This window comes from Emydura macquarii, unplaced genomic scaffold (genome assembly GCF_026122565.2).
Source record: "Emydura macquarii macquarii isolate MOO-44397 ecotype Brisbane River unplaced genomic scaffold, CSIRO-AGI_Emac_v2 contig_306, whole genome shotgun sequence".
Taxonomy (NCBI): Eukaryota; Metazoa; Chordata; order Testudines; family Chelidae; genus Emydura; species Emydura macquarii.
The window spans coordinates 10,587,459-10,600,000 of NW_027130443.1; the positions used below are offsets into that span (position 1 = coordinate 10,587,459).

General features: G+C 51.4%; 1 protein-coding gene across 1 annotated transcript; it reads left to right on the forward strand.

Annotated features, from left to right (window-relative positions):
• Positions 1–782: 782 nt before the first annotated feature.
• Positions 783–12,168, forward strand: MISP (mitotic spindle positioning). Its single transcript, XM_067562275.1, has 6 exons — positions 783–791; positions 2,151–2,291; positions 4,291–6,523; positions 8,066–8,283; positions 9,256–9,294; positions 11,506–12,168. Exons 1-6 carry the CDS (start codon positions 783–785, stop codon positions 11,593–11,595), a joined length of 2,730 nt encoding a protein of 909 aa, XP_067418376.1. The 3' UTR covers positions 11,596–12,168.
• The last annotated feature ends 374 nt before the right edge of the window (positions 12,169–12,542 follow it).

The following is a 12,542-nucleotide window of genomic DNA, read 5'->3' on the forward strand; positions in this document are numbered from 1 at the left end:
GTTGGGTTGGAGGGGAATTTTAATCTCCTGTATAATTTTCTACTGCTCATCTATGGCGCGTTCAGCTGTGAATCTCAAAGGCGTACACTGCACTGTAGTCCATAGACCCGTCCAGTGTGTGCAGCCATGGTCGTGTGCCTGGGAATGTGTCTGCGTGTGTTGATGCATGTTTGTGTGTGTGCCTGCGGCTGCTTCTGGGGATGTGTTTTGTTCCGTGTTCAAGCCTAAAAGGAGAGAGAACCAAGGCAGTATGGCCCCAGGGGCTGCTGGGTAATAGAGAAAGTGACGCTGGGCTGGGCAATGGCCCCAGGGGCCGCTGGGTAATAGAGAACGTGACGCTGTGTTGGGTAATGGCCCCAGGAGGGACTTCAAGGCCCTTTATAATATTCGCAGTGCGGACCCTGAACAGTCCATGCATGCTACAGAAATGCCAGAGCCCTACCGGGTCCCTCCCGGCTCCCGTTCTCCTAGTAAGGAGGCAGCTGTCCCAAGCGACGGGATTGCTTCTCACCTCTCTTTGCATGTGTTCTACTGCCCAGGAACAGGCGGGCAGTGGGCAGTAAGGAGGAGGGCTCAGGGCCTGCGATGGGTTGATTTTTGCCCCATTGCCTCCTTGGCTTCTCTCCCAGGCTTGGGAAGCAGCAGTTCGGGTCTTGCTTTTATTGCCCACGTTGGTGGCGGCAGCGCGCAGGGGTGCTGGGCGAAAGCAGGCTGTCAATACCAGTCCAGTTAGACCCAGGCATCCTTCTCACCCCTCCAGAGAGGTGCTGGGGAGCAACGGGATGGCGGAGGTGGGTGTAGCTGTGAATCATGGGACAGTTAGGAGCTGTATAGATCATTTCTTCTGGTATTTCCTCCCCCCAATACTCTGCTTGATCCGCCCCCCCCACCCCCATGTTCCTCCATCTGTAATTGAAAAATCTGGCATGATGGTGACCAGCAAAAAGCCCTGTCGCTTCCAAATACAATGGGAGTGGGCGTAGTCCTTACTCAGATATATGTACTGGACCAGGGACATCCATCGAAGGGTTAGCGCATCTCAGGGAGCAATGGGCTGCTTCCCCCCCGGCAGCCTGGTAGTGGGGCAGTGAGTTTAGGAACCTGACCGTTCATTCAGGGGTCGAAGAGGGTGCTGGCCAGGAGCATGGTTGTGATGTTGTCCCCTCTCAAATCACGGCGTGCTGCACGTGTGGATCCCGTGCGTGTGTGACTTACAGGGAGTTGTGTGTGAATTCTGGGGAGGAAGGGGGCCAGGGATCATATACCCCACTGCACAAAACCCAGAAGCAGGGAGGTGAGTATGCAAAACTCTTATGCTCTTCATGGAGGCCTCCCTTGATAGATCCCACAGCGGTTCATAAATATGTTGAAGTATCATTATCCCCATTTTACAGATGGGCAGACTAAGGCACTGAGCTGGAAAGTGACCTGTGCAAAGCCAGCTAGCAGGTCAGTGGCAGAAGCAGGAAGAGAACGTTTCCTGCCTGCCCAGCCCACGTCTCACCCATCTGGCCACGCTGCCCCCTGGACCAAGATTGTCAAAAATGACTCCGGACTCCGGGTGCCCAACTTCAATCCCCTTACAGAGGCCTGAACTGCTCAGTGTTTTCTGGTCATCAGGCCTTTTTAAGGTGTCTAACGCTGAGCACTCCGAAAATGGAGTCACCCCAAATCACTCGTCCCTATGCTCCTTTCCCCTCCTACCCTACACAGCAACAGAGCATAGGGCGGAGTCGCAGATCGAGGGGAATGTTTTCAAAGGTCCACTTTGGTGTCTAAGTCCCATTGACTTTCAGTAGGATTTTAGCCCCGGAGGTCCAGATCTTCAAACAGATTGAAGCGCCTAACCCCCATTGACTTCCCACTGAGGCTCTGGGCCTACGACAGTTGAAAACGCTCCTGCTCCGGTCCAGCACCAGGTGCCTGCACTCAGCAGCTGGGCCGTAGGAGTAGCATGGGGAGCACATTTACGTGGCCAACGCCACCCACTTCCTGACACCAGCCAACATTCCACAAAGGCCAGGCCACTCCCAGCAGGGACTTTTGACCCCCTGGAAGGAGATAAGCTGCAGGCCTGCGATAAACGGCCAATCTCTGTGTAATCAGGGACTGTAAAGGAAAAGTAATTACCCACAGGTATGGAATGAGAGAGTCTTACAAGAATTCAGCTGAGCCCAAACACCTGGGAACTGCAGATCAATGGGATTTCAGTTGCCAGTACACAAGGGGCCCAGTTCGTCTCTGGAGTCAATGGCCTTCCACCTGGTGACCCAGTGAATCCCTCTAAGCAGGTCAGTGTCTGCCATGAAAGCCTATAGGCTGCATTCCCACCTGCGATAAACAGAGGTGGCTTCAGTGTAAGCCAATGGAATTGCACCTGCTTCCTCCAGGTTTGAATTTGGCCCACTCAGCTGGGAGCAGGGACTTCACAGAAGAGGGGCAGGAATGGCTTCTGAAGGAGTCTGAAATAGCTCCAGGGACTCTGCTGCTTGGAGCGTTTCTGCTTGTTGTGTATCAATCAGGCAGTAGGAAATGGCTGTAGATACCACTGAATGAGAGGGGGGTTGTCTCACAGTTACAGTAGGGGACTGGGATTCAGGTTCTCATTCAGGAAAGGGAATAAATCCAAGGTAGTGATTAGGAAAGGGACTCAGAACGCCTGGCCTCTACGCTCGGTTCTGGAAGGAGAGTGGGGTCTAGTGGTTAGAGCAAGAGGTTCTATTCCCTGCTACCAGTTCACTGGGTTATCTTGGGCAGGTCTCTGTCAATTTCCCCCACTATAAAATGGGGTGTCATAATATTTACCTAACCTCCAGATGTGAGGCTGCGTTAAAACTGTATTTGTAAAGCACTCCAAGCGCCTGGGAGGGACAGCAGGGCAGAGTCCTCTAATGGCTGACAGACAGAGAGCTGTCACTCCCGTAACTCAAACTTGGTGCCTCTTCCCTCCTGCCTGCCTGATGCATTTAAACCTCACACAGTGTCCAGCCTTAGCCGGTGATGCTATGTTACTGACTGCAGCACTGTCTCCCCGGGCTCCCTCCCCTCCCCTCCCCTGGCTCTCATCACCCTCAGCAGGTTTCGTAATGAACAACTGGCATGGGAAGACATATAAGCCAAGGTCAAGGGCTGGAATTTATTTCTGTTTTGCACGATACTACAGTTAAAGTTTGCTGCATTTTATGAGCCATAAAACTACGTTTATGATCCTCACCCTTTCAATCATTTCAAACGTATTTCCGGGTTGCTGGCGCTTATCTTTCTGCAGCTCGAGAGGAGGAAATCTGTGAGGGCTACAAAATGTGAAAGCTAACTGCCTTTCTTTTTCCACCCACTGGTTCATTCCCCTGGGCCATCTCAGACTGGTTGTCTTTCCCTGCCTGTGTCCTCTCTAAATATGAGCCCCTCCCCTTTATTTCTGAACATCCTGTGCCCATAACGCATCCATCGGCTAACATAATCATTATGCTAAGCAACACAGCCATAGTGAACGTTACAGCAGTAGCTCTCAGATCCTCCTGCCTCAGACACACAGGTCTGTAGCACTGTGCTAAAGGAAATCCCTTGTGCCAGCAGTATAGGGCCTATGACACACAGTTGAGCAGTCCTGATTCCCTCTAGTAGAAAGCAATGATGCTACATACACGCCAGCCATTTCTTCAATATGTTTTTGTCACATGATTCCCAAAAATATGGATAGTCCACAGGTGTGGTGCCACCCACAGCTTCCACAGTATTGTTCTTGTTATGCCCGATGTCACCAGGTGGCGTTGTTCCACGTTCTGAGTGTGTGAGCAAGTTTCACCTCTTGGGAAGACATGCAGTGTTGTTCTTAGTTTTGGTTTGTGCAAGGTGTTTGTGTAGGGACAGCTACGAGAGAGAGGGGGCTCTGAGAGCAGCAGGAGAATTTGCTATCTGCCTTGGGCTCTGATCTGAGTCAATTTTTGAGGCAGAGTTGCTCCCAGGGAAGCAGACATTAGCATCGGGCTGAGATTCCAGGAGGATTGCCCTGCATGCTCTTTGACCACTTCTGTTCAGGAACTGGTATATATGTGTCAATAAAACAAGTTATACTTAGAATATTTCCATATTCTGCATCACTGATTTTTCCTCCACTAGGAAGCTGACCTGCAGGGCCCTGGACCCCAGCTACTGATTGGCAGAGGGGTAGCTCTGGGCTCAGAATGGAACACGGAGAATGAGCAGCATCCTCCTATACTTTTGTGACTCCTGCTCCTTGTGTTTCTCTCTAACATGTGACTTCCTCCCCCCTCCCCGCCCCCATTTTAGGGACAGCAAAGAGCAGAAGGCCTTCAGGTGTATGAGGAACCCAAGATTAACCCGACAGTTGAACAGCAGCTCAGAGTCCAGGAAGATGCTTCTAAAGAGTTGAATGCGGAATCTCCCCAGGAAATGGATAGAATCACCAGAAACCTGATCTTCCATCTCCCTCACACAACTCCCGAACACGACCTGCACCAGGACAGCTTGTCTGCAGAACTGAGTTCTGAGAGCGTCGATAACGTGTATGCTCCCAACAGCCCCGGCAACCAGAAGGTTGAAAATGGCCATGACTGGAGCCCCAGCCATCTGCCAGAAGACAGATGGAATTCAGCAGCGAACTCCCTGGATGCTGAAAGGGATCTCTGGACTCCACCTCCGGACAGAGAGTCCAAACTAGGGTTCGTGAAGTCGGGGATGTTGTACGACATCAGGGCTTACGCAAAAGAGACGAAGCCATCCAAGCTGTACTCGGATGATGAGGAAGAGCTGAGATACAGGCTCACCCCTTTGGAGATCTCACCCGAGAAAGCAAAAGAGCTTGAAGAGGAGAGGAAAGAAGTCATCCAAAGCCAGGTGGTGAGGAGAAACTCCACCACGACTGAGAAGCGGAACTCCGTAGACGAGCTGGATTCTCTAAGTGCAGGCTCAGCTGGGCGGTATGAGGCTAAGCAAGGAGGTGGCTATGCCACCAGCTTTGCCCTTTGCTTTACTAGCCCTTCCCCAGCGCAAGTGAGGACGCCCGTCGACCCTGAAAACATAGACAGGGAGCAGATCAACTTTGCTGCTGCCCGGCAACAGTTCCTCATGCTGGAAAAGACTAACCCAGGCTCGCTCTTTGGCCCAAGGCAGCAAGTTAAGCCGCTGAAGCCAGAATCAACTCAGAACATCTACAGGAGAGAGTGGCACAGTGCTGAGGGTGGGACGAAGATTTCTCTGGACTATGACGACGCCAGCACACCCAGCCAGAGAGAGATCAACGGGTGTGACGTCGGGTGCACGATGCCCATGAAGGAGGAGCTGTATGTTCCCAAAAAGGCTGCTGTGGAGAGGGAAGAGCCCAACGGGAGAATGGCCAGCTTGATCAAAACGTCTTCCAGAGATGACCTAGACTCTGGCTTGGGTGAAATGTCCAATGAGTTCGGCGCAGGTTATATTAGCGACGGGAGCATGTCCAATGAGGTCTTCGACGCTCAACTGGATTGGAAGGCTGGCAACCAGGATCCTGCCAAAGAGCTGGAGGTCAGGAATGAGACACCCATTGAACGGGAAATTCGCTTGGCAATGGAGAGGGAGGAAAGCCTAAGGAAAGAGAGAGGGATCCAGAGGCTGGCTAGCAGCAATGAGCTGGTGGAAATCCAGACTAAGCCCCTCCTCTCCACGTCCCTCTCTTCATCTTCCTCCAGGAAAGGGAAAGACAAAGGCCGTGTTTCCTTCTATGTCCAGAGGGAGATCGAGCAGGAAACCAAGCGGGAAGAAGATCTGAAGAAGGAAGGGAGGCTGCTGGGAGGGTATGACAAAGGGATGCCGCAGGAACTGGGTGAGCGCAAGAAAGTATTTGAGCAGGAGGATGCCTCCCCGGCCCCATACAAGCCACCTTTTGCAAAGAAATCAGAGGATCTAACGGGGACGCTGAACAGCAAATCTGCACTAGAGCAAGCTACAGATGGCAGCTTTAGCCCCTCGGACAGCACAGTAGATGGAAAGAGAGTCCCTAACCACAGCGTGAATCTAATAAGCTTCCAGGCTTATGAGCCATATTCCATGCTAAACACCAGTAAGAGAAGCCCAGTGGATGAGCTGCTGTCCTGCAATCAGCCCTCCGCCAGCTGCAACAAATTGGTGGATGAGGATTCCTTCAGGGGAAAGCACGCTAGCACCGCAGAGAGGGCAGGTTCCACCCCAAGCCCGGAGGAGAGGGTCGTGGTGCACAAGGAATACTTTGCCATTCCGTTCTGGAATCCCCAGGTCTCCTTTGTGAGCGACGAGGGGACGCAGTGCCCGCTCAGAAAGGAAAAGAGGCTGGGGCCAGCGGGCGCTCCTGAGGACCGGTACACCCTGAAGAAATGGAAGCCCCAGACATCTTTGCTGATCGAGGAGGAGATCCGGAGTGTTTTGCAGAGGGAACAGGAGCTGCAGGAGCAGCGGAGGTGCAGGTTGCTGACTGACGGCTTCTCTCCAGACAGCGATGCCTCTGCCCAGGAGAAGGGCTTCCGGTCTCCGCTTTCATCCCATAGTTCAGGTGAGGAGAGAGAGACAGAACTACAGGCTTCACTCCTGTGGGATGCAATCCAACCCCTGTAGAGGGCCAGCATGAGTCCTATTCATCACCGATCTCCTTATCCCCATGATTCTTGGTGACACCAGGGCCCCTTTTATCTGCCCTGGCTGCATAAAGAGGCCTTAGTGTGGGTGGAAACAACCCCTCGAGGCTTTTTGCTCCTCCAGCCACCCCAACACACTCAGGTAGCCTCCCCAGCTGGCCCAGTTCCCAGTGCAGCAAGTGGATTTCAAGCCAGGGCCGCAGTGCGTGGCACTAGTGCTATTCTGTGCTTCCAAGGTCCCCTAGGGGATCATGGGAACCAAAGTGTAAATTAGAACAGCCCTAAGGCTGCTCTAACTTACAACGGGGATTGGGCCAGGAATGGAGTAACTGGGAACCAGGCCCTTAGGCTTTAGATGGTGCATAGACTTGGTGCTGGCCTTCTGAGCAGAGATGAGTTTTGCCCTCAATAGATATGCATGGAGCCTGCAGCCTGACCAAAGGGATCAAGCGCTGGGCCCAAACTGGGACACCAGATCCGGGCTCCCCTGACCCACCCCACCACATCCCACCCCACCGCTTGCCACATTTGAATTCAGATCCAGATCCAAAGTTCCTGGCTCAAGCCCAGTGCTTAATTTGTCATGAAGGAGGTGCCGGGGCTCCAGCCATTTTTTTTTTTTTTTTTAACTTTCATAACTGACCTGGCAAGTCCAGAGGTGCCAGGGCTCAGCTGTGGCAAGCCCCAGCACGAATTAAGCACTGTTCAAGTCCCATCTCCAGCAAACAGGCATCTCTGCAAGGAGCTCCCAGTCTGACTCAGGCAGGTGCCCTGTTTGCTCATTCCTCTCCTGCGTCAGCCTCCCACACCCCTTGGAATCCAGTTACGTCTTGCAAGCCGCGGGGCTGCAGTCAAACAAACAGAGTAAAGGTTAAAAATGTCACGTCCGCTCCACCCCTATGGGGCAAACATCCCTGAAAGCAGAAGGAGAGGGTGAGGAGGCGGGGCAGAAACTCCTCCCTGCAAGGACTTGCAAAGCCTGGATCCTGTTAACAAATAATCCCTGGTGTCTCTGCTCTGCAAACAACGCCTGGTGTCTCTGCTACACTCAATCCTCCTTAGGCAGGGATTCCATTACTGAAGCCCATTGCTGAGTGGCTCCATCCAGAGCCCACTGAAGTCCATGGGAGTCTCTCCGTTTCAGTGAGCTTTGGATCCAGCCCAATTGCCTGGGCGGAGGCAATATTGATGTGGAGAAGACGTAGAGGACATTCTTGCTGGTAGACACTTTATAGAATGAGGGATGGGTCAGACCCGGAGCAGGACCCAAAACTCCTCTTGCTTCTGGGGGTGCTCAGATTTGGGACAGAACCCTGGGCCCAGTCCAAAAGAAAACTCCTGAGTCCTTCTAAAGACCCCTTTTGCACCTGGTTTTATATCTATGGGCCCAATATGCCTAAGGACCTCTGGAAATGCAGCCCCGATATCTGCTGCCTTTGCATGTGTCTCTTTTTCTTTAGCCGCCTCGGGCATCGCCGACAGCTACTGTGTGACTGAATCACCAGTCTTTGCTCCTGCCTCACACCAGTCAGGGATGCTGGGGTTACCCTCTCCACCTAACATGCCCAGTCCCTATGAGGGCTACACGGGCAGACTCGCCTCTGAATCAGCCCAGGACGGTCTCACAGGGTCCCTGCGGGATGAGAAGAAGAAGAAGAAGCTGAAGGAAGACAAGAAGGTGAGGGCTCCAGCCTGGCAGTGCTGGGGACAGCATGGCTCAGAGTCACTCTCTAGCAGCAGGCTGGGGTGCGGGGAACATGGTCGTGCACTTGCTCAGCTAAGAAAGACAATGAAATGTCATCCATGTTCCGCTTGGTGCTGGCTGAGTGAGGAGAGGCTGAGCCTCCCGGGCTGCCCTGATTCATTTGGAAGCCCTGCCACTTGGCTCAAGGGGGAAGCTGTAGGTTACGGCACCAGGCCAGGGCTTAGAAGACCTGGTGTCTATTCCTGGCTCTGCTGCAGATTCCCTGTGTGTGATAGCTCATCTCCCCATCTGGAAAACCGGCCTACTTCCTGTGCCCGTGGGGAGGACATGGTCCTCAGTGGGTGCCCAGATACGGACGGAGGCTGGCTAGACGGAGCGGCAGCTGGACTGGAGGGTCTGTCTATACCACACAGCACATGTAGAGCGACCCAAGCCTTCTTTGATTGCATTAGCTCCAAGAGCAGCAGCAGTGACGGCATGGCAGCTGGAATACAGACCCAGGGTTGGGGGCAGAGGGGGACTGGTACAGCCCGTGCTGCTGTGGCTAGGCAGATCCGAGCTAGTTTGGGGGATGTCCACACATGCTGCAGTCACGCCCTGTTTGTGGCATAGACGCATCCTTAGCCCCTGCGACTCCACCACCTTGCAAGAAGGGCAGAGTGGGTCCCCCGGCGCACCCAGCCAATGCGATGGCGGAGCTATGCCCATGCCCTACTCCTCCCTACCCACTTTGGGATGGCTAGCGTTGTGTAGTGGCTGTGCTCCGCAGCCGCATTGTACCTGGTACGAGAAGGCGAAGAGTCTTCCCTCGCCACACACACTTTATGCAGGCTCATCATTATTTCTCTCTGTAGGGGACTTCCCCTATTGCCTGTATTCTCTTTATCACCCCACCAGTTCCTCTGCCAGGCTCCTATCATCTGACCCTTTCTTTTCCTCTTGCAGTATGCAAGCATTGAAGCAAGCGATGAAGTCAACACAGAGGTAAAGTACATCATACTCTTCAGGGTTGCCTCCGGACTACCCTGGTCTTCTCTGACCTGCCTCCCGCCCCCCAAATAGCCACATTGTCCAGACCACGTCTGCATTTCTCTGGTGCCCTTTTCCATGGCCCCTTCTAGCCAGGAAGATGTCAATCGCTGAGCAGTAGTCCGAAAGTCAAGTCCCAGTCAGAAGCACTTAATGAAAGGGAACAGCTGTGAGGGCACCCATATGTGTGGCTATGGAAAGCAAAGGGCATGGTGGTTGGCAGGGAAAGGGATAACAGCCTATCCTTGCATGGCATAGCTGCTTTGTCTGGCTGTGCATGGAGGAAGATATTCCAGAGTGAGAGGAATATAACAGAAGTGATTTCTAGACAGTCCCTCACTCCAAGGTCCGCCTGTGCTAGGAGCCCAGCCCCAGCTGGGGTGAAGGGAAACTCCAGTGGGTAAGCACTAGTCGTGAATTCATTAGAAATGGGCCTGATCCAAACACCCTCCAACCTTGGGGAACACCAGATGGGAATCCAGCTCCCGGCTGAGACTTTTTGGCTGAGCCTGGGTCTCTGAACAACTTTGGGAAGTCCTGGTCTGAGTCTGAATCCAACTCCAGGTTTCAATCTGTGAGCTCTGGCTGTGGGAGGCCTTCATTTATTCCTGCCAATCCCCGCAGTGCTTCTATACCCTCAGGGATGGCGGTCCCTACCTAACCTTTCTCAGCATACATCACAAATGCACCACGTTAAATTCCTAAAGTTTCAAATCATCTGATGGAAAAGGAGCATTACTGAACTATTCCTGAAACAGACAGAGCCTTGGCGCTGCTACTCTGCACCGTGCACTGTCATTGACCTCTGTGCCAAAGCGATATAAAAGGTTAGTCAGCCAGGATGGTAGCAGATTATACCCACCTGACACTGATGTGAGAGATGGCACGAGGTACTGGGCAGCAGTGAGCCAGGCCTGCAGTGTTCAGTGCCTGTCCACGCAGAGATTTAGGCCTGGTGTACGCCGCAATGTTGCAGGGAGCGGGTCTCTCCGAATGTCATGTATTAATAAAGTGAAAGCTCACAACTGCTCATGGAAAAGAAGAGGAAGGACAGTCTGTCTGGTGGTCAGGGGCTAGTCTATGACTTGGGAGTCACAGAGTTTAAAGCCAGAGGGGACCATTAGATCCTCTAGTCTGACCTCCTGTATATCACAGGCCCCCAGCACTCGCTCGCTAACCCAACAATTGGAATGAGAACCAAGTATTACAGCTCACAGGAGACTAGACTATTATATGCCAGAGGCAGAGAAGGCGGGACTGAGCTGCACCAGTGCCAAGGCCCCCACATGGCAGGGAAATAATTAAGTGAGACTCAGGTACAATTTCCTTCTCTGCCACAGGCTGCCTGCATGACCATGGGCAAGTCACTTAGTCTCTCTTTGCCTCAGTTCCACATCTATAAAATAGGGATAATAGCACTGCCCTGCCTCACAGGGAGTGTTGGGATGATAACACATTAAAGTGCGAAAAGCTTAGACACTACAGTAATGGGAGCCATATAAGTACTATAGATAGATCTTGCTTCCTCGTTCTGCACAGAGGGCAGGATTTGGCTGGATCAGCTGCCCAACCCCACTTAGTGCTTGTTTAAGGCACTTTCCCTGTAACATCTGTCTCTGATCAATGGAACTTCCAGTGTCCAGATGTTAATAGATATGTCCACAATGATTCTGACTTCACTTGCTTGCTGTCAGTCCGTTTGTCCTCTGCAGTAACAGTTCATAGCAGGGTGCAGAATTATTGTGATTAATCCAATGGATGTAGAACACTGGCATCCTCCAAATGTGTAATTAGCCAGTCAGTCGGGCAGATGTGCCTGGTTCAACAGCAAAACTCCCACCGATTTCAATAGGAGCAGGACTGGCTACCTTATCACAGCCTTCCTCTGTAAGCCTGATGTCAGGGTCAGCCCTAGATTTTTAAAAGTGGCCTCCAACTTCGCGTGCCTTAATTCTCAGGTGCCCAACTTGACTCACCATAAGTCAAATTTTCCATGAGTTGAGGATGCTCAATTCTTCTGAAAATCAAGCCAGAGGTGTGTCAGATTAGGCACTCAAAACTTAAGACAATTCAGATCAGTGGCTGTGACTGAAAATTTTAGGCCTAAGATTTGGTGCATCAGAAATCAGTCTAATCAATCTACAATTTTGTGCTTAATGATTTTAGATTTTAGAAAGCACCAGAGTGACTCGCCACAAGAATGCCATGGCTGAACGCTGGGAGTCAGGACAGTTCTTCAACAAAGAGGATGCCTGATGAAGCTCTAGCAGCCGAGGAAAGAGCGGTGGCCCGCCAGACTTTGCTTTGTATTTACATTTACTCCGCTTTAGAGTCAATCTACACCAAGTTCAAATCATCCAATTGTTTCGCCACTTGATTGTAAGAATCACGGACTTGAAAACTGCATTTGTTTAAATCTAAAAAGGCAACTGCTTAAAAATTTTACTTTGTGCTTGTACCCCCAACCCCATGAACCAAAGGAATATTTTTAAGGTCGAAAAATGGATCACTTTATTTTAATCTCTTCTCTGAGTAGAAGACTAGCTGAAATGAAATTTGGACAGTAATTTAACTCCACGCTGCATCCCTGTCGCTGACAAAAGGAGTTATTTCTGAAGATGTTTTAGGTTCTTAGCTACTGCGCCATTAGAACCTACCAAGATAGACAGATGTCTTTGGATCTTCACAAGCATCTAAATGGGTAATAGAGGATCTAGACTTAAGACAATATGGTCTATGGAGATGCAGTGGTACATAATATATATATATATATTTTAATGCTGTTGTTTATTTTGCTAATAATTTATTAAAGAGTCATACCTCCCCTCATTCTTTCCAGTCTGTCTTGTCTGTAGAAATGTTGTGTTGGGGATTTTAAAGTGTGCGTTTGTTTAGGGAGACTGCAGGGAGGAGAGGGAAAAGTATGGGAAAGAGCATTGAGATAGAACTCAGTTTGCCCTTGAACTGCTGCAGCAAGCTTTCCTAGCGTTTCGAGAGGAAGGGGTAGAAAGAATTAATTCCCAGGCGGTCTCTTTATGTTTGGCGCAATACATTAAAAAAGCTGAAATGCTGTCCCCTCGGAGGAGTGGGAAAATATAAGCAAACCTCAGGATACTTTGAATGTGCCTTAATCTCTCTATTCACAGCTGTTAACGGAACAGCCTGGTGCATCCATCTTCCAGAAGAAGGACGCCCGCCTGGTG

What these genes read in the sequence shown, in the direction of transcription:
- MISP (XM_067562275.1), top strand. An exon ending in CAGTGAATCCCTCTAAGCAG is followed by an intron (nt 2,292 to 4,290) that starts GTCAGTGTCTGC and finishes CCCCCATTTTAG; the next exon opens with GGACAGCAAAGAGCAGAAGG. An exon ending in GCTTTCATCCCATAGTTCAG is followed by an intron (nt 6,524 to 8,065) that starts GTGAGGAGAGAG and finishes CTTTTTCTTTAG; the next exon opens with CCGCCTCGGGCATCGCCGAC.